Source organism: Heloderma suspectum, chromosome 13, assembly GCF_057233095.1.
Source record: "Heloderma suspectum isolate Gila_16-S chromosome 13, 16-S_ref, whole genome shotgun sequence".
In the NCBI taxonomy this organism is placed as follows: Eukaryota; Metazoa; Chordata; class Lepidosauria; order Squamata; family Helodermatidae; genus Heloderma; species Heloderma suspectum.
Genome location: NC_139470.1, coordinates 21,022,874 through 21,050,423, shown reverse-complemented (window position 1 = coordinate 21,050,423; position 27,550 = coordinate 21,022,874). Strand labels below are relative to the sequence as shown.

Genomic DNA, 27,550 nt, shown 5'->3' with positions numbered 1-27,550 from the left:
ACAAAGCTTAAATGCATGACGCTTGTATGTACTCTGGCTCTGTACCCAGGCAGAATCCTGCATTGACTCTACCTACTTCATCTGAATTGGGCTTTTCTTAGGGCTTATTCACCACGGTCAGGTTCTAATGATGGGAAAGGCTCTCAGACCCTGGACAGCCATTACCAGTTGGAGAAGACAATACTGGGCTAGGTGATAAATATTCTGACTTGGTATGAGGCAGTTCTGCACCTAAAAATGTACAAATGTGAATAAGACGAACACATTGTAGAGGTATATTTATCACAGGGCCAAGATTGCTTGCAGTACACCTCCTGTTTTGTTGCCACGTAATGTTTCCAGTGGTCCATAGCATCTCTCCTCACCGTGTCCTTGTGGTCATCAAACAAGCTTTCGTGACCAGGGTTGAGAAGGTGTTGATTTAGGCTGCATTCCTATACCCAGTTTCCACGGAATAAGCCCTGTGGAACTTTGTGGGACTTACTTTTCAGTGGGCATGTATAAGATTGCACTTTTTGGGATCCTTATTTCCATTTAAAACAAAAATGTTCAAATGTTTTGGCAATATATTTCTAACTGTTAGGAGCCCTGAGCCATCTAATTGTTATCTGTCTAAGGGTGCAATCCTATGCATGTTCAGACAGAAAAAAGTCTGACAGCTCTCAGCATTTCCAAGCCAGCATGGTTGGCTGCCTGGGGAATGCTGGGTGTTGTAGGACTTTTTTCTGTCTAAACATGCATAGGTTTGTACCCTAAATCTATCTAAAAACAATTCTAGGCAGCCTTTAAGGATGGAACCCTCTCAAGGTGGTGTGCAAGATAAAAACCGCGCTAAGCGTGGTTACTGTTTTATGTTAGATTTTAATTCCACCCTTCCTCTAGGGAGCTCAGGACAGTGTGCATGCTGTTCCCCTTTCCTAAACCTGTCTTTACAACAACGCTGTGAGGTTGGGAGTGAGAGAGACTCAGGATCACCCTGTGAGTTTTAAAGGCTATCCAGGAACTTGAACAAGTTTTAGGGTGGCCTAAAAACTAAGAAAGAAAGCTAAAATGCTGGCTAGAGCATAGAATATACCCCATTTGGAAGGAGTTTTGGACTTAAATGGTTGACTTCTGCTGTGGTGTTAGGCCTGCATCTGATGCTCTTCATAAAGGTGTTAACTTGTTTTCATAGTGCTTTATTGTGCGTGGCTGGTGTTCTATGTGTTTTGTTTTCTCCCCCCGCCCCCCACCGCCCGAAACCAGTTTAGCTGTTGTTTACCTTTCAAACAATCAGCGTAATTACCGTTACGTCTCAATGTATTGGAAAAATTGTACTCTGAGCGCCTTATGACTCCATGGGGGCAGTTTGTAGTTGGGACTTTTGCACTTTGATGGAAGCCTAATTGGAGTTTTGGCTCTGCGCACACAAAACAAGGTGACTAATTGTTTAGGAAAATAGATTAATTTAAATACGCATCCCTAATAAAAAAAACCCTAACATCCCCGAAATGGCTTTTGTGATGGGTTTTTCTCCCCTGATGAGGAACATAAATATTCAGAGGGTTTCCCATTAGATATCTCGGGAGATTGCCAGTGTTCTTTCATGGTGTGGGAGTGCTTCCCAGGCACTGAAATGATCTTTGCAGGAGTGCACATAAATATCTGCTTAAATGTGTTTGGATGCCGTTTCATTACCACGCTCGTGCTTTGCTTCCTTTGGGATGTGGGAGCAGCATTTGCAACCTGGCATGGCTGCCGATCTACAGCAGCTTACCGGGACTTTCTACAACTTTTTGGGAACAAGTAACTCACTGTCCGTTACTTCAGACCAGGGTAATGGTTCTTCCGGCTCCAATCTTGCTCGATCATCTGAAAGGCTATAGAGAAACACTAAGACTTGATTTGCACATAACGCTAACCCATGGTTTATTTAACCCATGGTTAACTCATGTTTCATTGCCCTACCAGAGTTTGTATGGCAGATGATCCACCACGGGGTTTTTTTCTTCTTCTCAGTCTGTGATTGTTTGTTTCCCTCCTCCTAAGGCCACTCACTCCCTGTATCCCAAATGCCTTTGCAGTGCTGTAGTACTGGCATGTACAGAGGCTGGCTTTTTTTTACTGCTCTTGCGGTTCTGCCTCTGTAGCCTGGCGAAACAACCCATGAACAACCCACTCTTCTGGTTCACATGTAACAGCAACCCAAGGTTTAAACAACCCAGAGTTCACAACCCAACAACAAACCATGGGTTGTTCATGGTTAACAAACCATGGTTTGTTAAGCACGGTTGAGTTCACAGATCACAACAACCCAGAATTCCACAACCCATACCATGGGTTAGAGTTGCATGTGAACCCAACCTAAGGCTGGGAAATTGCATTCTGCAACTGGTCCTGTGAAGATATACTGCCTAGGTATTGCAGGATACAGGTTAGGCAGCTGAAGATCAGGACCAGGAAGAGCTCCCCACGTAGTAAGCTTCAGGAACATGCCGGACATGTGGGACCTGCAACAAAGGATGCATGAAAAATTCATTTCAGTTCGTTTAAGACCAGAATTTACCACAGTTGTACCTCCCAGACCAGAATGTGAGTGCAATCTGAAGTCAAAGCTCGTACATGCCAGAGCTCACGAGGCTGCTTGCGGCGGGCGGGAGGGACGCATTCGAAAAATGTGCACATTACAAAAATATGCATGAAAAATTCATACTTTTAAAAAAGTGCTTATGAAGATGCTGCAATTGATGGGAGAAGATTGTGTACTCTTCAACGCACATGCAAGTACGTACCCAAGTACACACCCAAGTACTTTTCAATTTTCATGTCTAAGGGGGCGGCGGGGGGGAGTTTGCAATCTGATACAGGCATGAGTTGGACTAAACCTCAAGGTGGAAGTCGGAGAAGTGCTTGAATGTTGCTGATTTCCACATCCCGACCTGCAACAAACATTTTAGTGTATGCTTCCTTCTAAAAGGAGTGCTACTTTTCAGAGTTCCAGAAAGCTATTCCCTCAAAGCAGGCCATTCTGCTTCACCGCCCCTGTTTTTCTTTTGCAGTGGATACTCAACGTTCTGCAGCAACTGAGCATGCTCAGTCCTCATCGGGCTGTGTGTGTGTAGGCATGGGTGGGGGGGAGAACAGTTGCCCCCGTAGGTGTTTTTAAAAGTTTTTCTTTTGTACTTCTGCAACTTGAGCATGCTTATCTTCTTATTTCTCAGTGGCCCTATTTTGTCCTGAAACTTGTTGGCAGTCACCATCAATACTGGGCAACATGGACGCAAGGTCAGAAGGCAGCTTCCTATGTTCGTAACTGTCCTCTCTAGAGCCAGAGATGGAGGCCTCATTGTCTGCTGGGGTTTCTCCTCTGCGAAAGCCTCTAGCGGGAGTACTCTGTGAAAGGCATCTTGGCTTGATGAAGTTGGCCAGACTGATTTTGCGTTAAAAGAGCATGAATGAGATTCCCCCCGCACCACTCTGATCTCCATTTTTGTCTTTCATGTACAGGATCAGTTAAGGTGTGGAGCCTGATGACCGGTTGCGAGCCAATCCATTGCTACCAGCACAATCAGAAGATACAAGCGCTAGCAATTTCAACCGAAGGGGCAGCTATAGCGACTGCATCAGCCTTCCAGGTCAAAGTGGAAAGTGCCAATGACAAGGGATACTGGGCGACTGTTGCCGAGTTTGAAATCCAGAAACTGGTGAGTCTCTCAAGTGTTCAGAACACATTTTTTCCCCTGTATCGACCTTCGCCGATGGCTGTCTGCCGATTTGGACAATCCTTAAAAAAGGAAGAAGAAAGGACCAGGGAGGCAAAAGGATGGGAAGGAAATAAAGGCAATGAAGAAAACGAGGCAAAGAAATGTAGGAAATGAATGATAACCCTGACGTAAACTTTAGAATATACTCGTAATAGTGGAGATGGGAGGAAGTTACAATTCGGTAAGAATAAAAAGGAATAGGACTATTTGTCCGTCTTACCCAGTATTGTCTACTCTGGGTCCCCAGGGTCAGAGAAAGGTCTTTCCCATTGTGCGCTGCCCAGTCCTTTTAATTAGACATGCCAGGGATTGAACTTGGAACCTTCTGCTTGTAAAGCAGGTGCTCTACCACCTAGCTGTGGTCCTTCCCCCTACTAGACTGGGACAAGAAAAGGCCAAGAGAGCAAAAGCATTGAAGAGAAAAGACAAACCGCTCATCAAACTTTGTGGTGAGCAGGGTGGGGAGGGAAGGTCAAGCTAACAAAGCAGGAAAGATGAGGCTAAGAGCTTGGCACTCTGGCAGCTTCTGAAATCATCTGAACTCTTGCAGGTGGGTTCGCTCTGCCTGGCGCCCCGTGTTATGGGTTGCCCTGTGGTGGTAGCGACTGCGGAAGAGGTCGTTTACCTCCTGAAGGCAGGGGAGCCAGCCAAAGTCCTGCATTCTGTCTATGGCCAGCCTGTCACGTGCCTGGATGTCTCAGCCAGTGAGGCAGCATTTGGAGTGAAAGGATTCGGCTGGCTAATCAATGAAACCAACAAGGTATTTCTGTTGCTCGGTCCCGTGAAGTGTTTAAAATGGAACAACTCTGGCCTCTTTTTAAGGTAGGGGTGCAGAACCCCAGGGCCAATTCCAGTCCCCCAGTGGTCCCAGTCTGGCCCAGTGAGGTTCCCCAGAAGGCCACACACCCTGTCCTCTGACCACAGATCATTTAGCGGTTTCTTGGCTTTTGTGCATTTCCGCTGCCGCATTCTAAAAGGTTCAAATGCCTCTCCTAAGGCTTTTAAGCAAAAATATGCTGGTATTTTGGGCTTGACCCTTTTGCCTTTGGTCCTGCCCACCACTGGAATGCGGGCCCCAAGTGCTTCTCTGAAACAGAATTCAGCCCTTGGGATGAAAGAGGTTCTGCACCCCTGGCCTAAGTCATATCAATTGTTGTCAGCTCATCTTCGACTCTCTGTATGGTTTGCAGCTTTTGTTTATTGCTTCTGTTGCGCTCTGGAACCAAATATCTTCCCCATCCCTAGGGTCTATGCCAGGGGCAGAAGGAAGCCAGAGGGCTGACCAAGGAGGGGAGATATGGGGTAAGCCAATCAGCCCTGGCTTTCCCTTTTGATTGGTTCCCTTGACCCAGAAAGAGGCCTACTCACAAGGAAAGTGAGTGAGCGAGGAAAGGTGAGGGTGCAGAAAAGGGCAACTAAGATGATCAACTAAAACCCCTTCCTTCCCGACCATCTGCTCCCATCGGTAGTACATGCCCTGGTCTCCTCTCGTTTAGACTACTGTAATGCGCTCTACGTGGGGTTACCCTTGAAGACGGTTCGGAAACTGCAGCTGGTACAGAACGCGGCGGCTCGCCTGATTAAAGACAGCCGCCGGCGAGATCACATCACTCCAGTGCTGAAGGAGTTGCACTGGTTACCAGTTGTTTTCCGGGCCAAATTCAAGGTGTTGGTTTTGACCTTTAAAACCCTATATGGTTCCGGCCCAGCCTATCTTAAGGAGCGCCTCCAGCAACACCAGACAGGCCGCTTAACAAGATCAGCCTCGGATGGCCTTCTCTCTGTCCCATCAGCCAGGACAGCTAGACTGGTGGGGACGAGGGAGAGGGCCTTCTCTGTGGTGGCCCCCACTCTGTGGAACTCCCTCCCTAGGGAACTCCGTCATGCCCCCTCTTTAATGAGCTTCCGTCGTGCATTAAAAACGTGGTTGTTCAGGCAGGCATTTGGGGTGGGTTAGGGTATTTAAAAAAAAAAAAATTATGGTAAAATTTTATTGTTTAAATTGTTTTATGGTGGGTTGTACATCGCCCAGAGTGGCTGGGTGACCAGTCAGATGGGCGATTAATAAATTTAATAAATAAATAAATAAATAAATAAGGGGCTGGACCAACACCCCTATAAGGGAAGTTACAACAGCTGAGATTGTTTAGCTTGGAAAAGAAGGAGAGTAAGGGAAGACATGATAGAGGTGTGCACAATTATGCATGGTGTCACAAACATGGATAGGGAGACATTTTTCTCCCTCTCTCATAATTCTAGAATCCAGGGTCACACCATGAAGCTGAGTGTTGGGAGATTCAGGGCAGAGAAAAGGGAGGACTTCTTCACACAGTGCGTAGTTAAACTATGGAGTTTTCTACCACAAGATGTAGTGATGGACAACGGTGTGGATGGCTTTACAAGGGTATTGGACAAATTCATGGAGGATAAGGCTATCAATGGCTACTAGTCATTTGGCTATATGTTGTCTCCAGTATCAGAGGCAGTGTGTCTATGTACAGCAGTTGTTGGGGAACATGGTGGGGAGGGTGCTGTTGCACTCATATCCGGCTTGTGGGTTTCCCATTGGGGCAGCTGGTTGGGCACTCTGTGAACAGAATGCTGGACTAGATGGACCCTTGATCTGATCTAGTATGGCTCTTCTCATGTTCTTACATTCTTAAATGACCGTGGCTGGGGAGCCATGTATAAAGGGCAGAGGAAGGAGAAGGCCCAGTAGGAGAGAGCTCTATGGCCCACCATAATTTCAGAGGGAACTAGGAGTCATGGAGGAGAAGGAAGTGAGAATAATCCCCTTTGTTCTCACTGAGGCCAAGGGGGCCCAGGTTTCGCCCTGCTCTGCCCGACACAAACACACCACTGGATTAATCCTTTGGCAGAAGAATGGGGCGCTTTGAGGATTGCTAGCTGATATATATATGCCTCATTTCCTCACCGAGGCACAGTGGAGGGAGCCAGGCCTTTTCATGCGGCTGAAGGCCTCTAGGGGGAACTGTTTGCCTTTATAGAGTAGACCGATATTCCTTTCCCACGAGAGAGCTCAAGCAACAAGAACTTCTTGAAGGCAAGTTCCAGATTGTGGGGCTGTATTCAAAATCGTTCAGTGTCTGGAGAAGTTTAGAAGCTTGCAACGAAAAAGGTGAAATGTATATCGTCTCTTTGGGGTGCCCGAAGGATCCATAGGGGCCTTCGTCCTGTGATGCCACAGGGTGCCTCAAATGTGGAACTTGCTTTTAGTAGAGATTCGGCGCTCCCCCTCACTGTTGTCATTAAAGCGCCAGTTAAAACTATATTTATTTCTACAAGCGTTGGGGCATACAGGCAAGTGTTTTATCTGTTTTCTGGTGCAGTGATGGTTTTAGTGCATTTCATTGTGTGTTTTCAGTTGTAGAGTTATGATTTTGCATTGTCTTGTTTTACATGAGTTGTTACCACCCTGGGCCCCTTGTCAGGAAGGGTGGGCTATAAATCAATAAAAATTTACTGGTGACAAAATGTGTGCATTTTAGATTTCAGCTGGGAAATTCAGTCACTGGCTTCTTGGAATGTATCAGATATCTATGTACCCATCTTTCAAACACGGGTTTGTATCTCTTACTCTATTTATTTATTACAGTTACATCCCGTCCTTTTTTCCTCTTGCAAGGAACCCAAGGCAACTTACATGGTCCTCCTCCTCTCCATTTCATTTTTACAGCAACCCTGTGAGGTAGGTTAGGCTGAGAGTCAATGACTGGCCCAAAGTCCCAAGTGAGCTGCATGGCTGAGTGGGGTGTAGAACCTGGATCTCCCGAGTTCCAGTCCAAAACTCTACTCCAGCCTGGCAGACCTAAGGCAAAAGTCCTCAGCAAGTCTGTTCCCACCCCGCCCCCTCAACCTCAGTTTCCTCAGCAGTAAAAACAAATAATTAGGGCCACGCAAATGCATTGCTTCTGCAGAAACTTCAAAAAAGCATTGGATGAAGAATTCTGCTCCCTGCAAATCTTAGCTTTCACTTAAAGAACCCATGTTCCTAGTCCTTATCGCTACAAATAGATGCTTGAAAGTGTGTGGGCAGTGCTTGCTGAAACCTCAAAAGTGGGAGGAGTAGCTGAATATGATTTCCAGTGCCAGAGGGGTGTGTTTGTGTATTTGCTTACATAGCTCCTTACCCTCTTCATGACAAGTTAAACCAGGGGGGAAATAGCAAGACAATAAAATGTGCAGCATCAATTTAGGCAATATAGGAGAGAGTTGACAGAGTTATTCAGTTTGTCTTGTTGCAGAGTTCAGGTTTCCTTGCTGCAGAATTTGGCTTGCAAAACTTAAAAATTTAAAACTTTGCAGAGTAGTCAGAACCCTGAAGGATGTGACCTATTTTGCAGCCATATTGGCAGGGCAAGCAATAAGGAGGATTGCAAAGGGCTTAGGAATGGAAATGCTGTCTCAAATAATCATATGGGAGTGATAGCATTGATGGCTCTCACTTTATTGTAGTGGTTCTTATGTATAGCACCTAGCAGTGGCATGTCCTTAGTGCTGTTGGGTATACACTATGAGGCACATATTATATTGCTATTCTTCCCTCTATCTTTGTGCAAGCCCTTTTTTCCATCCAAGATTTACATTAAAAAATGGTGGGCAGCACTCCTCATGATCTATATACTGTATTTCTGTTGTTAGCTGAACTTTTTGAAAAGCTGGGATATAACTGTTAAATACTGATAGATCTCTGAATGATTTTGCTATAGATCTTCAAGGGTTTCCGATTGCCAATCAGGTTTCACTATAGATCTTCAAGGGTTTCACAATAGCAACAACATAGGATGTTGCCTTACGCTGAGTGTTGTCTACAATACTAGCTCAGTATTTTCTACATCTGGGATCTGTGATGCACCTCTCTTAGCACCTGCCAGCCTCCCTGACCCTCCTGATTCTTATTTTAGTCCTTAAGATTTTTTTTTTTTTAAATTTTTACTGGGTGGCTGACAGGCTGAAAAGCAAAGCGCTACCCTCCAGCATGATCTTTATTTGGGTTCAAAGTAATGGTTTGGTGTTTTGGAGCTCAGACCCCCGACTATTCCTTGTACTTAGGTCCTTATTTATTTATTTATTTATTTATTTCATTTCTATACCGCCCAATAGCCGAAGCTCTCTGGGCGGTTCACAAAAACTAAAACCAAACAACACACAATAAAACAATTTAAAATATATAGAACATTAAAACCACAATACAACAATACAACCACAATAAAACCTAGCAGCAGTGCAGGAGTTTAAAATACAGATTTAAAACAGCAAAGATAAAAATTTAGAAAGCTGAAATGCCTGGGAAAATAAAAAGGTCTTCACCTGGCGCCGAAAGGAGTACAATGTAGGCGCCAGGCGAACCTCACTAGGGAGCTCATTCCAGAGCCGGGGTGCCACAGCAGAAAAAGCCCTCCTCCTAGTAGCCACCCGCCTCACTTCCTTTGGCAGGGGCTCACGGAGAAGGGCTGCTGATGATAATCTTAAGGTCCGGGCAGGCACATATGGGAGGAGGCGATCCTTCAGGTAACCTGGCCCCAAGCCGTTAAGGGCTTTGAATGTTAACACCAGCACTTTGAATCGGGCCCGGAAATGGTCTGGCAGCCAGTGCAGCTGGAAAAGTACTGGCGGAATATGAGCTCGCAGGCCAGTCCCTGTTAACAATCTTGCTGCCCTATTTTGGACCAGCTGAAGTTTCCGGACCGTTTTCAAAGGCAGCCCCATGTATAACGCATTGCGGTAATCCAGACGAGAAGTTATCAGAGCATGGATAACTGTAGCTAGGCTATCTCTGTCCAGATAAGGGCGTAGTTGGTATACCAGCCGAAGCTGATAAAAAGTGCTCCGTGCCACTGAGTTCACCTGTGCCTCAAGTGACAGTTCTGGATCCAAGAGCACCCCCAAACTACGAACCTGATCCTTTAGGGGGAGTGCAACCCCCTCCAGAACAGGTTGAATATCACCTAGCCGGGCAGACGAACCACCCACTAACAGTACCTCCGTCTTGTCTGGATTGAGTTTCAGTTTATTAGCCCTCATCCAGTCCATTACCGTGCCCAGGCACTGGTTCAGAACAGCCACTGCCTCACCTGGTTTTGATGAGAAAGAGAGGTAGAGCTGGGTGTCATCCGCATATTGATGGCACCTCAGCCCACACCTCCGGATAACCTCCCCCAGCAGTTTCATGTAGATGTTAAACAGCATGGGGGATAAAATAGAGCCCTGTGGAACCCCATGGCACAATTGCCATGGCACAGAGCAATAATCCCCCAGCACCACCTTCTGGAATCGGCCATCCAAGTAGGAGCGGAACCACTGTAGTGCAGTGCCTCCAACTCCCAACCCAGACAACCTATCCAGAAGGATACCATGGTCGATGGTATCGAAAGCCGCTGAGAGGTCCAGGAGAATCAACAGGGTCGCACTCCCCCTGTCCCTCTCCCGGCAGAGGTCATCCCACAGGGCGACCAAGGCAGTTTCCGTTCCAAAACCAGGCCTGAAGCCCGATTGAAATGGATCTAGATAATCCGTTTCATTCAAGAGTGCCTGGAGCTGTCCTACAACCACCCGCTCAAGCACCTTGCCCAGGAAGGGGATGTTGGCCACTGGCCTATAATTGTTAACGTCCTCTGGGTCCAGGTTAGGCTTTTTCAGGAGTGGTCTAATTACTGCCTCTTTTAAAGCGGCAGGCACCACTCCCTCTCTCAAGGAGGAATTTACAACCTCCTGGACCCAGCCGGACAACCCCTCCTTGTTTGATTTAATAAGCCATGAAGGGCAAGGGTCAAGCACACAAGTGGTCGATCGGACTTGGCCAAGCACCTTGTCCGCATCCTCAGGCCTCAGTAACTGAAACTCATCCAATAAAACTGGACCAGACGGTGCTCTGAACGCCTCTACCAATGGAACTGCATTAATGGTGGTGTCCAATTCATGACGAATCTGAGCGACTTTATCCTCAAAGTGCCGCGCAAACTCGTCACAGCGTGCTACCGAGGGTTCCACCGTCTCTCTCCCTGGCCCAGAATGTAACAGGCCGCGAACCACTCGGAAAAGCTCCGCCGGACGACACTGAGAAGATGCAATGCTGGTGGAAAAGAACTGCCTCTTTGCCACCCTCACCGCCTCAGAGTAGGCTCGATAGTGGGCTCTTACCTGTGTTCGGTCAGACTCAGCACAAGTTTTCCTCCACCTGCGTTCTAGCCGTCTCCCCTCTTGCTTCATTGCCCTCAGCTCAGGTGTATACCAAGGAGCTGGCTGGGCTCTGCTCAGAGGGAGAGGGCGCTTGGGTGCGATCGTGTCAACCACCCAAGTCATCTCTGCATTCCACAGAGCGACCTGGGCTTCGACAGGAGCACCAGCCATACCAGCAGGAAAATCCCCCAGAGCCCTCTGGAATCCATCGGAATCCATTAATCTCCGGGGGCGGACCATTTTAATAGGTCCCCCACCCTTGCAGAGGGGAAAGGCCGCCAGAAGTCTAAACCTCAGCAGGAAGTGATCTGACCATGAACAGATGTTAATTCCTCCACTTTCAGATCACCATCCTCCTGCCCAGTCGAGAAAACCAGATCAAGCGTGTGTCCTTTTATATGCGTTGGGCCGATGACATGTTGGGACAGCCCCATGGTTGTCATGGCGGCCATGAAGTCCTGAGCCGCCCCGGATACAGCGGCCTCGGCATGGAAGTTGAGATCCCCCAGGACCATCATCCTGGGGGTCCTCAACACCAAGTCCGAGACCACCTCCGTCAGCTCAGGCAGGGAGTCCGATGGGCAGCGGGGTGGGCGGTACACCAACAGAATCCCTAATCTGTCCCAGGTACCCAACACAAGGTACAGACACTCAAGATCTGCACTCGAATGAGCAGGAAGCCTGGAGAGGGAGATTGAATTCCTATAGACCACGGCAACCCCCCCTCCCCGACCCTCAAGTCGGTGTTGGTGCTGCACCGAGTACCCAGGAGGGCACAGCTGGGAGAGAGTGACCCCTCCCAGTTCCCCCACCCAGGTCTCAGTAATACATGCCAGGTCAGCCCCCTCATCCACAATCAAATCATGGATGAGGGAGGTCTTATTTTGGGCCGACCTGGCATTCAGCAGCAGCACCACCAGACCCGAGGGCAGACTGGTAAGGCTGCCAGGAACCATCAGGTTGGGGGAAGAACCAGAAGAGGGGACAGCTGTAAGGTGTCTAGCCCCTCTTCTCCTCAGCTGGCCTGTTAATCCCCCAACGCCATACCTCCCCCTGCCCGTGACCACAGTTATGGTGGCACCTCCCCCACCCCCTGAGTTGCCCAATAGTCCTCCCAGGCACATATTAAAATATTAAGATATAAAATATACAACAGTTTAAAAGAATATAAAAAAGATAAAAGAGACCAGCAGCTAAGAAGGAGCAGATAGTCCACGTTTGCCCCTTCCCCTGGTCTTTAAAGCTGCTGCCCTCTGCTGCTGCTGCTATTTGCTGCTGGTGTTGTGGCTGCTGGTGTCTCTGGAGAGGCAGGTGGGTAGATCTTCAGGTCCTACGTGACTCCAAGTGTGACGCTAAGTGAGCACTTAGCGTCGCACTTGGCGCGACGCCGAGGCGCTGCCTCTGGCAGCCCCGCCTGAAGTACCTGTGGGCGGAGGCAGAAGCAGGCTCAGGCTCAGGATCCACCTGGTGCCGCTGCTGGCTGGTCCTCCTTCCCCAGGCTCCTTCCCGAGCAGCCTCTGGCAGCCCCGCCTGAAGTACCTGTGGGCGGGGGCAGAAGCAGGCTCTGGCTCAGGATAAGGTCCTTGAACCAGTTATTTTCTTTTAGTCTCACGAATTTGCCTTTTGGGAAATGAATGTTTTGTGACCCGCCATGCTCACTATGGCAGCCATTTTATGAATGGGAAAGGCCCCGATTACGGTCATTTTGTGGGAGCGCCCATGACACGGTCTCAAAATTCCAAATATGCCCACTGGCCAGTGGAGGCTGGTGACTGGGATGTTAGTGGGGTGGTGAATCCTCTCTGGGCATCACTCAGAACCAGTCAGAACTCTAAAGGAGCTATCCAAGGTACCAAACCTATTTTGGGGGCAGGTTTCAGAACTTTGGATAGCTCCTTTAGAATTCTGGCTGGTTCTGACTGAAACCCAAATCAGATTCACAGCCCCACTGACATCGGAGCCACCAGCCTCCATTGCCACTGACTCAAAAAGGTTGGGGACCCCTGGTTTACGTTGATTGGCCATGGCACTCCAGGGTTTCACACAGGCCTTTCTTAGGCCTACTTCAACATGCCAGGGATTGGGCCTGAGACCTTCCAAATGCAAAGCATGGCATTTACACTGAGTGACCGTCCTTTCTCCACCACTAATAAAGTCCTATTCACACTTACCTTCCTGACCCACGAACAGGTTGCCCATTTCTGAGCTGCTGTTCTGCCAGATGTAAATGGGACTTTGCTGGAATCAGATGTACCATGTTGCCCTCTTAAAAGCAGCTAAAGGAGGAGCAGTTGGCTGCAATTGGGGTGAATCGTGGTTGGGACCTGTGGATGTGATTAAGGGCTGTCCTGTCTGTTCCCCTTACAGTTATTTGAGCACTATGATGGGGCGCAGGAAGCCAGAGACTCCCTGGAGCATCTGGTTCCTCCCCCACCCCAGGTACTATTTTGTATCTGCCACCACCAATTCATGGATCTCTTCTTTTTTTTTTTTTAAAGTAGTTCCTCTGAGCCTAGTCTGCCCACCTCTGCATAAGAATAGGGGTTCCGGGATCAACTTTGTTTTGTATTTAGCCCCCCCGAGATCCACCTAATGGAGCCTGGTGCAAATGATGTACCCATAGAATGAATGAATTCTGAGCCCAGGAATTTTTTTGGAAGACCGGAGCTGAAGGGAGCTCACAGTCCTTGAACACAAAGGACTGTGGTTACCCCCCCCCCTCAACTTTCTTCATTTCAGCAGCGTAATTTAGGCCATGGCAGCGAGAGTCATTTTGCTGCTGCTGCTGGGACTTCAGAAATCCTTGCCAGTCAGCTGCAAAACACCCGGAGATCTACCAGTAGTAGATTCAGATCTACGTTCTTCCCCTGCTGCATTATTTGTGCTCCCCAGCAAAACCGGCACACAGGGATCTGGAAGGTCCCGAAAGCCGTTCTGTGTGTTCAGAGTGATTTCCTAATTTCGGCCTGAAGTCTTTTGGCGTGTGCTTGACAGATGGTTCATGAGCAGCGCATCAGCATGTATTCTAATCAGGGAGATGGGGCTGAAGTAGCCCAGACGGCTGGGATGTGTTTGACAAGGATGCTGGCTTGCCTGGCATTGCCACACCGGCTGACATCACGCCGGAAACTAATTACTAATGTCTATTATGATAATTATTCCCCAGACGTGAAGGGACTTTGCATTGGTTGATTACTCTGGTCAGAAGTCGATGATCTGTCTCTGGATTGATATTGAAGATGTATCGGTGCCTTTTGGCCCCGTTTGGGAGGGATGGAACCCTCCACCCACTCTGCAATCATGTTTCATTTTGTGTTTCTGGGCCAAGATTCTGTGTGCCGTTGGCAGAAAGGATTGGCTGAGCTGGAGCACCTAGTCGGTGCTGTGATACTTCCATGTGACTGAAATTAGACAGCCCTGTTATTTTATGTTGTTTTAGAACTGATCAAAGCATGTTTAGTTGGCTAATCTGCCTTTTTAACCAGTTAGTCTATTTAAATTACATTTTAAATGCATTTGCATGCTACCAAAACATCTCTAGATGCCATTTTGAGACTGTAAAAGCTCAATACCCCAAACCTACCATTCATTCCCTGGAAAAGACCCTGATGCTGGGAAAGACTGAAGGCAAAAGGAGAAGGGGACGGCAGAGGATGAGATGGCTAGATAGCATCACGGATGCAATGAATATGAACTTGAGCGCACTCCGGGAGAGAGCGCAGGACAGGAGGGCCTGGCGTGCTGTGGTCCATGGGGTCACGAAGAGTCGGACACGACTGAACAACAACAACAACAACCATTCATTGTCAGAAGAACCATTTTACTATTTTATTCCCTATGGCAGTAACTTACCAGAGCCAAAGTGTGGTGTAGTGGTTAGAGTGTTGGACTGGGACTTGGGAGTTCCAGGTTCTAGTCCCCAGTCGGCCAGTCACTAACTCTCAGCCTAACCTACCTCACAGGGTTGTTGTGAGGATAAAAAATAGAGACCATGTAAGCTGCCTTGGGTTTTTTGAAAGCGGGAAAAAAGCAGGATATAAATGTAATAATAAATTTAAAAAGCAGCCTCACAGAAATAAACGTGTCCTTAATTTTCAACCCTATTGATTAAAAATTGCTCTCCATGAGTTAAAATTAGCACCCGCCATTTAATCAACTGAAGCATTTTATTGTTTATTTGTTTGTTTGTTTATAATACTTATATGCCGTTTAATATAATAAAATCTCCAAATGGTTTTATCTTCAGCTATTTGCTTTAAAAATCCTTGTTAACCATAAGGGCTAGAAACCTTCACCCTTCTAAAAAATGAGTTTTAGATTCTTGGAATTCTGCAGGGTCTACTTCAAGGGTGCATTTTCTATGCTGTGCCTTCCCCAAGCCCATTTTTCCCCACATTCTTGCATTGATGTCCATGGATCCAGCTTAAAACCATGATCTCAATGTGATATACTCTGAATTCACCAAAGCAAGTCACTCTGCTTTATTTCTTGTTTTTCTACCGTTCCCTCCAGCCTGTCCTACTGAGAGAACAACTGTCATGTTTGGGCTATGGGCAAAGGATGCCTTCCCCTGTTTTTCTTTGTCCACAGGTTAAATGAGTTTAGTGTGACCTCCTTTCTGCCTTCAGCAGACATCTGTCCACATCTCCACCTCGTCTGGTTTGGCCATCCTCCCCGCTTGGCAGGCTGGAGGCAGGAAAAGTCCAGGGGCAGAAACAGCAGGGGTTGCAGGTGCTTTGGCAGAGCGAGTTGCTGGTGTCCGGGCACCGTCTCCCTGTTCCACGTCTGACTCTCCTTGGCAGTGACAGCTTCGAGACGATCACTTTGAAACCCAGCCTCGAAAGGAAACAGAAGCCATATTTTGTTTTGTTTTGTTTTTACTTTTAAAGCATCTCCAGTAATGTATATGGCAAGGCTTAGACCCTCAGAAGAAGTTATTTTAATTTTTTTTTTTTTTGCACTGCGAAGCATCCCCTTGGTGGCGAAGATGGAAAATGGGCCATTGCTTCAGCTGATTCCCCAGGTTGTCTCTTGGAGCGTTGTACGGATGCATTCGGCACCTGAGTGAGAACTGTGCACGTATTTGTTTGCCAATGGAAAGTCACCTTTGGGATAGCGTGAAAGTCAATTTTCCCCATGATCCTAGATGAGGTAGCATTCCCTACGCTATAATGCTGACTTTTCCCTGGCAGGGAGCTACAAGATAGTCTGGCTGGCTGGTTGTCAAAAAATTACATCATATTGGAGTAAACTGCTTTTAAATCAAACATCCATTATTCATGCATATTAACTGCTTTATGTCCCCCATTTTTTTTATTCCACATACTCCTCCGCCTACAACATACTGCCTCTTCGTTGGTAGGTTTACACTTTTCTCAGCCCCCCCCCCCATTCCCATTCTCCTTCTCTAGCTGATCTTCCAAATCTTAGCTCATCTGTAAATGTATTATCAAACGAATATGCTTATCTGTGTGTGTGCTTTAGCGTTCATGTGCTAACCGTGCATTTGTTAATAGCCAAGCGTATGGGGCTGAGTGCCATATTTAGAGTAGCCAAAGAAACTGTGCCTCCCTCACTGCCGTAAAATGTAGAACTTTGCCATTATGAATTAAATATTTCAGAGAAGCCATGGCTGTTGCTAGCGTAGTGTGAATGTTGAGAGTCAGAGCATCACCGTGGCTCGACTGTTGGATTAGGACTGGGAAGACCTGGGTTCAAATTCCCACTCAGCCTTGAAGCTCGGGAGAGCTAGGGCCAGTCGCTGTGTCTAAGCCTAGCCTACCTCATAGGGCTGTTGTGAGGATAAGATGGAGGGGGTGGATCCCTGTACATTGCTTTGAGCTCCTTAGAAGAAAGGCGGGATATAAATGTAATCAAATACAATGGAATAATGTGGGTAGTCCTTGACCTCTTAGTTTCTCATGCTTCTGGGCAGGCAGGTATCATAACTAGGACCCCAAACCATCAGTCTCAAAGGTTACTGACCCCTTGTCCTTGGAGGAAGAGGCTCCAGTGATAAAGTTCAGGAAGAGGACTTGATAATGGAATGCCATCATAAGGCTTCCACTTTCCTATGGCCCAGTTCTCCAGAAACACCCCAAAGGTCCCCGGGTCCAGAGGAGTATTGCATTACTGTTCTGACTCTGAAGACTCGGGTCATGAGGACACAAGCATGGCACAACTAATCTCACTGCATCACAGCCAGAGGTTGCTAAAACACTCCAGGCCCTTTTAAGAGAAAAGACCTCAGTCAGTATGGAGGTGGGGCCAACTAGCCTAAAGGAAGCCAAACTCCCATTTAAGGCTCAGTCTTGTTCTGCTGCTTGTTGGAGCAACATGCAGATAACACTGTTTGGCTTCCAGCCCCAGGATCACTTGGAGCTTTCCATGGTACTGATCTATTCTCATCTTGCCTCCCTCTGAAACCCAGCCTACCCAGACCCCTGCTAAAGATCTAACCCACAGTAGAACCCTGCAACCCAGTCTACAGCAATGCCCAGCAGTGTGAAGCTCTACCCACAACTGAGGCAGTGCGGAGCATTGCCGGGACCTGCAGCTGCAAACAGTACAGCAGGCTGATCAAAATAAAGAGTAGCATGCTTTCTGGTTTGTCAGTAAGCAGCTAGCTGCATCATATGCTAACAGACCTAAGTGCGATCGAAATATGACCACCAAGGCAGCACAGATTTGGTCTGCCTGCCTGTCAATTCATTTTCAGGCCCAGTTCAAGTTGCTGACTTTGATCTTGGATGTTCTCCACTGGGACCATCTACTCCCATACACATACCAAGATCCTCCAATGGAGCGCTGTTCTGGAATCCCTTTGCTGAGATCCCTTTTTCAAATTACATTTTTAATCCTACCCTTGCTCCAAAGAGTTCAGGGTACCATACGTGATGTACTTATCCTTACAACCCTGTAAGGTAGGCTTGTCTGTGAGCAAATGAAATCCTGTCCAAGTGGGATTTCAACCTGGTTCTCCCTGGTCTAATCCCAACAATCTAATCAGTGCACGAAGCTGGCTCTTCATTAAGAAGGATAAAAGGGCAAGTTGAAGAGCCTTTACAGTGGATTTCCCTGTCGTGGGAACTCTAGTTGGTCTCCCCTCCCCCCGCCCTATACTTCTTTTGCTGTGAAGTGGAAATGTACCTGTTCTCTCAGGCTTTTGCTGGTTTTGGTAATCCCCTTGTTTCATTTTAAAGCTGAGCCTTGTTGAAGCTGCTTGGTTTTAGAGTGGTTTTTAACTGTTTGCTTCTGACTTGTTTGTTGGCATTTATGTATGTTTTCGATGTGTGCAGCGTTGTGGACATTGTACGTCCACAAATTAGGAAGGCGAGTCAATAGTGCTTTTCTAAATAAAGGGTTTTACCTTATCAAGCTTATCAAGGGCCTAATTTCTTGGTTTACAATCCCATTGTTTTCTTCTTTTTTCATTACTTAATCTGCTGTGTTTCTCCCTTGGCCTGATCAGCGATCAAACCCCAGTGCACTACCTTTCCTTTCCAGTATTACCCCTGTCACCACCCCCTGCTAAGAACATCAACATCTCCTTGCTGGGTAAGACCATGAAGGAGAGAAAATTTAGTGCAGAACCCAGACTGTGGTTTAGAGCTGCTTGTCTGCTCTTGTTTTCCATCCTCTCAGCACTTAAGAATGTAAGAGCCATGCTGGATCACATCAAAGGTCCATGTAGTCTAGCAATCTGTTCACACAATGGCCAACCAGCCGCTCACAGGAAAACCACAAGCACGACATGAGTGCAACAGCACCCTCCCCATCCTATTCCTCAGCAGTTGCTGTATACAGGCACACTGCCTCTGATACGGGAAGTCGCATATAGCCATCAGGACTAGAAGCCATTGATAGCCTTATCCTCCATGAATTTGTCCAATCCCCTTTTAAAGCCATCCACACCGGTGGCCATCATTGCATCTTGTGATAACAAATTCCATAGTTTAACTATGTGCTGTGTGAAAAAGAACTTCCTTTTATCTGTCCTGAATCTCCCACCAGTCAGCTTCATAGGATGACCCCACTGGTTTCTGTGAGAGAAGGAGAAAAATGGCATTCTCGCCACTTTATCCACACTGTGCATAATTTTATACACTTCTATCATGTCCCCCCTTACTCGCCTTTCATAGATCACTTGGCTTATTTGTCTTTCATGCATTTGCTCCTGGAGGAAAGTAAAGGCCATAACCTTGATTTCTTGATTCAGATCACACCAAACCATGGTTTGCAGAAACCCACCTTGAAGCAAAGCTTCTGCTTCTAGTTTGTCAGTCAATGATAAGCGATGGTTTGTCAATTCAGATACTGCATCAAATCATAGTTCAGTTTCCCTAACCATGTTTGGGCATGTATTGAGCCTCTGTCTCCAGGATATGATGGTTATATCCAAACTCCCTGAGCAGGCTATCTGCTATTCAGAGATACACTACCTCTGAACGTGAAGGTATTTCATTTAGCTACTATGGTTGTTAGGAACTGAGACACCTGTCCTCCATGGATTAATCTAATTCTTTTGAAAGCTATCTAAGCTAAATATTTGTAAAAGATCCCAGGCAGCAGAGCTACAAAAGACCTCTGCCAGCGGACTTGAAGAGTTGCTCTCAGTGAAACGAGACCAACTTCCCCTGACCTAGGGCCCTCCAGTTGTGTTGGGTCACAAACCCATCATCCCAAGCCAGCACACCCAGTGATTGTGCTGGCTGGGGTTGATGGGAGTTGTATCCCAACACATCTGGGAAGCCTGGAGTAGAATCAGTTGGGTAGCAGGACCTATGGACCATTTCAGTATAAGGCACTTCACAAGTTCATATGGGGCTGGGACAGTACCGGCACGGCTGCATCTCCTATAGTATTACAGGCTAAAAAGTTTTGCTTCATTGGGAATCTTAGATATTGGGTGGTATTTAGTGCTGTCGTGGCAGTAGTGGTAATGACATTGCATTAGTGTAAACCAATGTTAGTGCAATGTCATTGGCGCTTGCTAGGCAAAGGGAAAAAGCAGTGACTTTCTGCCGAAATTCTGTGGCAAAGCGTACTGCTGAAATTCGGTGGCAAATTGTGCCGCCAAAACATGACGACAAATCACGTTTTTTTTCCTTTGCTTAGGAAGCGCTGATGACATTGCACTAGCGGTGGTTTACGCTAGTGCAAGGTCATTAGTGCTAGTGCTGTGACAGCCTTGGATACTGCCCGTTGGTCCTAATCACCCTGAGATTTCAAGATCTGGATGCCTAGGTTGAAGTGGCTGCAAAAAAGTGCCTGAGAGGAATTCTGTGCACTATTTGGATGACACCATGCTGGTTAGTTTGCTATTTATCCCCTGAATGGAAGCCCATCCCTTCCCTTTTACCTCTTCCCGCACCCCACCAATCTGCCAAAGGCCAAAGGTTGCAGTGCACCCAACGTTTGTTGTTGTGAAAAGGTGGCATTAGACTAATGCATTGCCTGAACAAAAGAGAAAGCAAGGGGCATGAATAATTGATTTTGCTCTCCTGTAGCAACCAGAGAAAATGAAGTCCCATTTGCTCAGCCTTATTAAAAGAGTGAGCGAGGGGGTGAGACGGTAAAGGTCGTTAAGGGACTTGTAACATGGAAAGAATCGCCTCCAAAATGGATGCTGTGTTTTCCCCCCTCCTCCTAATCTCTGAGGTCTTTAACTCAACGTCACAGTGAAGGCCCTCTTAAGGCGTTTTCGGGCATGTTGAATTATTCAGCATTTGGGGAGAACTCTCTCGACTCAGGACTGGGAACATTTGATTTTTGAATGTTGAAAACCCTACATTGGGAGACTTGGCTTTGTTTGACATGTGCATTTGGTAGAGGCGGTTGCTGGCAAAGTCCACCATTCTAAAGCTTCCCAGCTAACCCTGAGTTGCCACTGCTGCCGTCTTTCAGCATTGGAGGAGTCTTTCTTGTGGGCTCTGTCAGGGTTCCCTTTATGACCTGGACCCCCTGAGCAGCTCCTTAAGGATCTCTTGCCTCTTTACGAATCCTATCTTCCTTCCTTTACCTTCCCATTTCCATTAATGTGGGGTTTAGGCTGTAGACGTGGGGTGACTGACGCTCCAGACACAGGGTTTAACCACAACAGTTTACTGGTCAATAAAAGCAAGCAAATCACAACTAAAGGTAGTTACACAATAGAACAGAGTGATACAAAAGGCATTAAGAGAAGATAAAAGTTACAAAATGCAGGTGCCTTTACCCTAGCTGTACTTAAGATTTCTCCAGACTGCTTCTTCCTGCTCCTTCTTCCGGCTCTGGTCTCCCCAACTCTGCTCTTACTAGCTCTCTTGCTTTCTTTATATACCCCCCTCCCTCAAAACCAAAGTACTGCTTCTAACCTGAAAAAATGAAACTTGACTGGGAAATGAAACTGAAACTTAATCGGAGAAATGAAACTACTCCTCTCATGGGTACCCTCTCCCAACAAAAACTCCAGACCTCTAAGCCTGACCTTTTTTCTCCCTTTACCTCTTTAGCAACCTTCACAGGCTCACTTTGCAATAATTGGCTAAACCGATTACCTGAAATCTAGTGCCCACCAAAGGGACATGGGAGCAGTAGGGGGTGAACTCAGGGGAGCTGAGATAGTTGACTTTCTGCCTTCCAGTAGTTGTGGGTCTCACCTAGAGATGCGAAGACCTGGGGGGAAAAGAACAGAAAAAAATGGAAAAAAACACCTCCCCCCCTCCCGGACCATTTTTGTTTTTTTCCCCGAAGAATTGAATAGCTTTGGATTATGACATATTTTCATTTAGAATTTAAGACAAAGTGTCTCTTATATTGTTCCCCAGCCTTTACTCCCCACAAAATGATTTCTAAAAACTATGTAATAAGAACACTCTTATAGAAAGACGAGAGATGTAAAATGTCAGTTCAGTATGGGGCTGCTGTAAAAAAGGCAAACTCCATGTTAGGCATTGAGAATAAAACTGCCAATATCATACTGCTCCTAAACCTATGGTGCGGTCACACTTGGAATACTGTGTACAGTTCTGGTCACCACACCTAAAAAAAATATTGTAGAGCTGGAAAAGAGTGTAGAAAAGGGAAACTAAAATGATCAAGGGGCTGGAGCAACTCCCCTATGAGGAAATGTGAACCAAACTTCTTCCCCTCCCTAGGGTCTATGCCGGGGGCAGGAGGAAGCCAGAGGGCTGACCAAAGAGGGGAGATACCGGGTAAGCCTATCAGCCCTGGCTCTCCCTGTTGGCTTATTCCCTTGACCCGGAAAGAGGCCTACTCACAAGGAAAGCGAGGGAGCTAGGAAAGGCAAGATAGCATCACCAATGCAATGAATATGAACTTGAGCACACTCTGGGAGAGAGTGGAGGACAGGAAGGCCTGGCGTGCTATGGTCCATGGGGTCACGAAGAGTCGGACACGACTTAATGACTGAACAACAACAAAGGAAAGGCAAGGGTTCAGAAAAGGGCAACTAAAATGATCAAAGGTCTGGAGCAACTCCCCTATGAGGGAAGGTTACAACAGCTGGGATTGCTTAGCTTGGAAAAGAGGTGAGTAAGGGGAGACATGATAAAGGTGTACAAAATTAGGCATGGTGTGGAGAAAGTGGATAGGGAGACATTTTTCTCCCTCTCTCATAATACTAGAACCCAATGGAGTCATCCCATGAAGCTGGTTGTTGGGAGATTCACGACAGATAAAAGGAAGGACTTCTCACAACACAGAGTTAAGCTATGGATTTCACTACCATAAGATGTAGTGATGTCCACTAATTTGGATGGTTTTAAAAGGAGGTTAGAGAAATTCCCAGAGGAGAAGGCTATCAGTGGCTACTAGTCCTGATGGCCATATGCTCCCTTCAGTATCAGAGGCAGTATTCCTTTGTACACCAGTTACTGGGGAACATGGGCAGGAGGGTGCTGTTGCAGTCATGCCCTGCTTGTGGGTTTCCCATGGGCAGCTGGTTGGCCACTGTGTGAACAGAATGCTGGACTAGATAGACCCTTGGTCTGATCCAGCAGAGCTCCTCTTATGTTCTTATGTAATGTCTGGAAAAAATGAAGCCATGGAGAAAAATGTGTTGTTTTAATCCTCTCTGTAAGATTCTCAGCATAGTTCTTTCATTCCTTATTAAAATTATTGATCTAAAGGAAATATTTTATTGATGGACATTTATGCTCAGTTTCCCAACATGTGAGTGGAGTCACCATTGTGCACACTTGACAGTACATGTTTGGTACATTAAATATAAAAGTATAGTTTATTCAGACAATAATTACAAATTCACTAACTGAGTGTACTTTTAACAGTTTTAAAATATAATGATAATTTTATGAGCAAGCCAAGCCTGACATAAAATAACTTTAGGAACAGAAAGGCTGCTTTATGTTCCTAGAGCGGCCCTCACCAACCAGGTGCCCTCCAGATGTTTTGGACTACAATGCCCAGCATTCGTGACATGCTGCCTGAGGCTGCTGGGAGTTGAAGTCCAAAATATCTGGAGCACAACAATTGGGGAAGGCTGTCCTAAAGCAACAAAGTGACTTTAGATCTGTAAAGAGTGCTAAAAAATAAGTATTGTTTATTTTTCAGTTTTTCCCAAAGTTTCCATTTTTCCCCCAAAGAAAAAACAGGTTTTTTCCTTGGCTTCAGAATTTCTGGAAATGTTGCATCTTTACTCCCACCCAGTTTGTTAACCTGTTCGCATCTATTTAGCCTCAGCTGGCTTTGTCACTGTATAGCTGGGGTGAAGAGCCTCAAGCTCAGGGGACGAATTCGCCCCTCCTGGGGTATCAGCATGGCCATCTGGGTTTCCATTACCCCCTGCCCCCTTTCCCAAAACCACCACTCATTTGATGGTTTCAGCTTTTGTGCTGTTCTTCCCCCATCCTAAAATTTTGAAATGCCTCTCCTAAGGCTTAGTTACTGGCAGTAAAAGCTTTCTCGGCTCATGTTCATCACATCTCCTTGCATCTTGTGTGGTAGAAAATATGGTAGAGGACATCTCGGACAGGACAGGATGGTGCTACAGCAAGGACAAAAGCAGGAAGTAACTGGGAAGAGGAGTGTTTAGAGTAGGGTGACACAGGACTCTACCCTAACTCTTCGACAGTTTAATCACTGGCTTTGGTCGAGGTGGGGATCTGGGGGTCACTTCACCCACCCACCCCTTACAGGCCACACTTCTGTGGCCATCGCGCTGCTGAAATTCAGCAAGAAAACTCCCCCTCCCCGCAAACAAACGATGGTGGTGTGCCACCAAATGTCAGTCGCAAATCACTACCGAGGATTAGAAGAGACACGTTTAGCTTGTTTTCAAGCTAAGTCTGTCACTTTGAAGCCTCCATTGTAATTTGCCGTCAAAATTGGGCAGCAAACTGCCAGTCTTGGGATGTGTCTGTGTTTTGCTGTCGCTGCACTGCCAAATTTCAGCAGGGTGGTGGTGAGGGACACACCATGGGCCTGAGGCCCACATACAGTCCATGGGCCCTGTGTTGCGTACCCCTGTCTTAGATGAAGAGGTAGAGGGAATCCTTCTCAAATTTGCAGCTGGCACACTAATGGGAAGGATAGCTAAGACCAGAAGAGAGGAATAAAATTCAAAATGACCTTGATAGAACGGAAAACTGGGCTGAAACTAACAAAATGAAATTCAACAGAGGTAAATGTGATGTTCTGCATGCGGGGGGCGGGGGGCGGCAGGGGTCAGATGCCCATGTGTAGGGATTTCTGGCTTGGCAGCAGTAAAAATATGTGATATTGGGATTGCAGTCTATCAGAAGCTGAACCTAAGTCAGCTGTGTGATGCAGCTGCAAAAAAGTCTAATGTGATTTTAGGCTGCATTAATACTTTACAGTTTCCAAGTTAGGAGAAGCAATAGTTCCACTTTATTCTGTACTACTCCAACCTCATCTGGAGCACCGTGTCAAGTTCTGGGCGTTGCACTTTAAGGATGTACACTGATTGGAGCAGGTGCAGAGGAGTTTTTCAGTTGCATTTTTTAAAAAATAAGGCTTTGAAAGACACCTGTTTCAATTGGCTTTTCCTTGGTGTGCTTTGTTAGTCATGCTATTTTGTTAATGTGTTACTTCTGTGACTCTGGAAATGTTTTATATTGTGGCTATTTTAATGTTTTTTTTTATTTTTTGTGAGGGGGATTGTGTTTTTAAATTGTTTTATTATACTATGTATTATATTACTGTATGTTTATTCTCATATTAGGCTTACTTCTTCCTTAGGTGGTCAGCCTGTGTCTGGAGTTGTTCAGACTATAGGTGCAACTGGAAGAACAGTTCCAGTCTAGCCTCTTCCCCAGCATGCTAATTTTCTTTGTGCAGGTCTTAAAAAATATTGTGCAGAAGAGCATTCAACCATTTGAACCCCTGCAGACTGTAGTGCAAGGGGCCGCGGTGGCTTAGTGGTTAAGATGCTGAACTGCAGACTGGAAGGTCGGCAGGACAGCCGTTCGAGACCCGAGTGCTACATGATGGAGTGAGCTCCCATCTTCAGTCCCAGCTCCTGCCAACCTAGCAGTTCGAAAGCAAGAAATTGCAAGTAGATAAATAGGTACCGCCTCGGCAGGAAAGGTAACAGCACTCCGTGCACCTCGGTGTTCAGTCATGCCGGTCGCATGACCACGGAAGCATCTTTGGGCAGCGCTGGCTCTTCGGCTTAGAAATGGAGATGAGCACCACACTCTAGAGTCGGACACGACTGGTTGGGGACACCTTTACCTTTTACCTTTTGGACTGTAGTGCAGGAGTAGAGAACTGTGGTAGTTTTCTGGCTTTGGGGGTGCAGTTTTCCCCCGTTCAAAAGGTTGAAATGCCTCTGGCTTAGCTCCTGGCAATGGAATCAATCAATCAATCAATCAGTCAAGCTTTTATTGTTTCAACCAATGGTCACAACAAGCATACAAAAAACATAGATGAGTAAAAATCAGATAAAACATACGTTACACGTTTTTAATCAGTGTGCAAAGTCAAAAAATGTACTCTATATCTTTGGGCTGCAAGGGCAAAATTGGCCAGTGCCATGAGAATGGTAAAATACGCTGGTGGTTTTGGCCCCTCCCCTTTTGGCTTCAGGTCCTGCCCGCTGCTGGGACACGGTCCAGAAAGGTTCTCCAAAATGGAAATTGGCCCTCAGACTGAAAGAGGTTCTGCACCCCTCTTCTAGTTATATCCTCCTCTCAAATAAACAAGCTTCTTTACCTTTCTTCGCTTGCTGTGTTTCGCTCACTTTCATCCCTGTCTATGACTCGTCCTTCCAGTTTAAAAACAACAGCAATGACAACGTGTACTGTGCCTGAATGTGGCTGTTACGTGGATAAGAGACTGAACAGCCGAGAATGAGGATCCCCCCCCCCCACAAAAAATGACTGAAAGGTCGAAGAGGCGGGGCCTGCCAAACAAACTTTTTGTGGAATTTCAGCGATGGGGTCCCAACTCCTGTTGTTGTTTTGATCGGGACCGCTGCTCTCGCTTGACCATGTGCATTTCTGTGGCATTTCTTCTAGATCCTTCTGTACAGCTTGGAAACAGGACAGTGCGTGATGCAGCTGGGCAGCTCCTTGGGCGACTTCTCATGCATCAACCTCCGGGACAGCCCTCCTTCCATGCTGGTGGCTGGAAATAAAGACAGGAGGTAACTCCAGGCAGGACTGGCGCGCCACCTAGTGCTTCGGGAGCTGCGCCTCAGAGCAGTTTCTGGACCAGTTCGCACAGAAGTGCGCTGGAGGTTGTGAGTGGAGTCTGTGCAAACTTTGAGAACAAGAGTATTAGGTAATGGTTGGATGGTACACCGTGCTTTGCTTTAAAAAAACCAAGAAAACTCAGTGGGAAGATTCCCTCCGCCCCCCCCCCCCCCCAGCTTTTTTTGCATTTTTTTAGCCATTTGGTGGACAGTCCAGCAAGGCCTTTTGGAACACCTTCCTCTTTTCCTACTGACATTCGCAAAATGAGTTTGGCATTTAAAAGCTCACTTCCTGAAACTGAAGGAGAAAAATAACCTAAGGGAGAAATCGCTCAGGCCAAAAGAGTCCCATCCCCACCCCCACCAAACAGTGACAAGAATGTACATCGGGACGCTGTGGTGTCCCTCAGGTGACAAAAAAGGGGGATTTTCATATGAACGGGTTCCAGATTCTATTTAGCTGATTAGCAGCCTTCTCTTTATCTCCTTGGCTTGGATGGTCACATATTGTACCCCCCCCGGCCCCCTCTGCTCAGTTGTTGGCAGACATGGTAGCGCTCAGAGTCATCAGCATGAAAGGATTATAGTGCTTAAAAAAAAACCTTCGAGTCCAATTTTTAGATTCTCCCCACCCCCGGGTTTTGGGAGGGCGAGGGTGTTAATTATTAAAATGGTCCAATGCATTGTACCAAAGGGATGTTGCGTAGTGGCAAAAGATTAGTCACTAATAGCTCCCTGCTTTCTCCCTTCTCTTGTTCCCCTCCCCCAAAAAGAGCTGGGGCATCAGAGTGGAGGTGGCAGTTTGGTTGGATGGCAGGGTATCAGATTGTGAGACGTGTAGTTTACACTTCCAAAATTCAGATCTTGCATCAGCCAGGGTAACAGTTTGCAAATTAATAATAATGGTAATAATAACAACAACAACAATATA

At 46.7% G+C, this 27,550-nt stretch overlaps 1 protein-coding gene across 2 annotated transcripts in view; it reads left to right on the top strand.

Annotated features, from left to right (window-relative positions):
- FBXW8 (F-box and WD repeat domain containing 8) overlaps positions 1–27,550 on the top strand; it is a 105,065-nt gene that overhangs the window by 63,833 nt on the left and 13,682 nt on the right. For both annotated transcript variants that reach the window (XM_084819672.1, XM_084819673.1), the window contains exons 6-8: positions 3,487–3,683; positions 4,294–4,503; positions 26,444–26,571. In XM_084819672.1, coding sequence (XP_084675798.1) covers positions 3,487–3,683; positions 4,294–4,503; positions 26,444–26,571 — 535 coding nt within the window. The remainder of the gene's footprint in view (positions 1–3,486; positions 3,684–4,293; positions 4,504–26,443; positions 26,572–27,550) is intronic.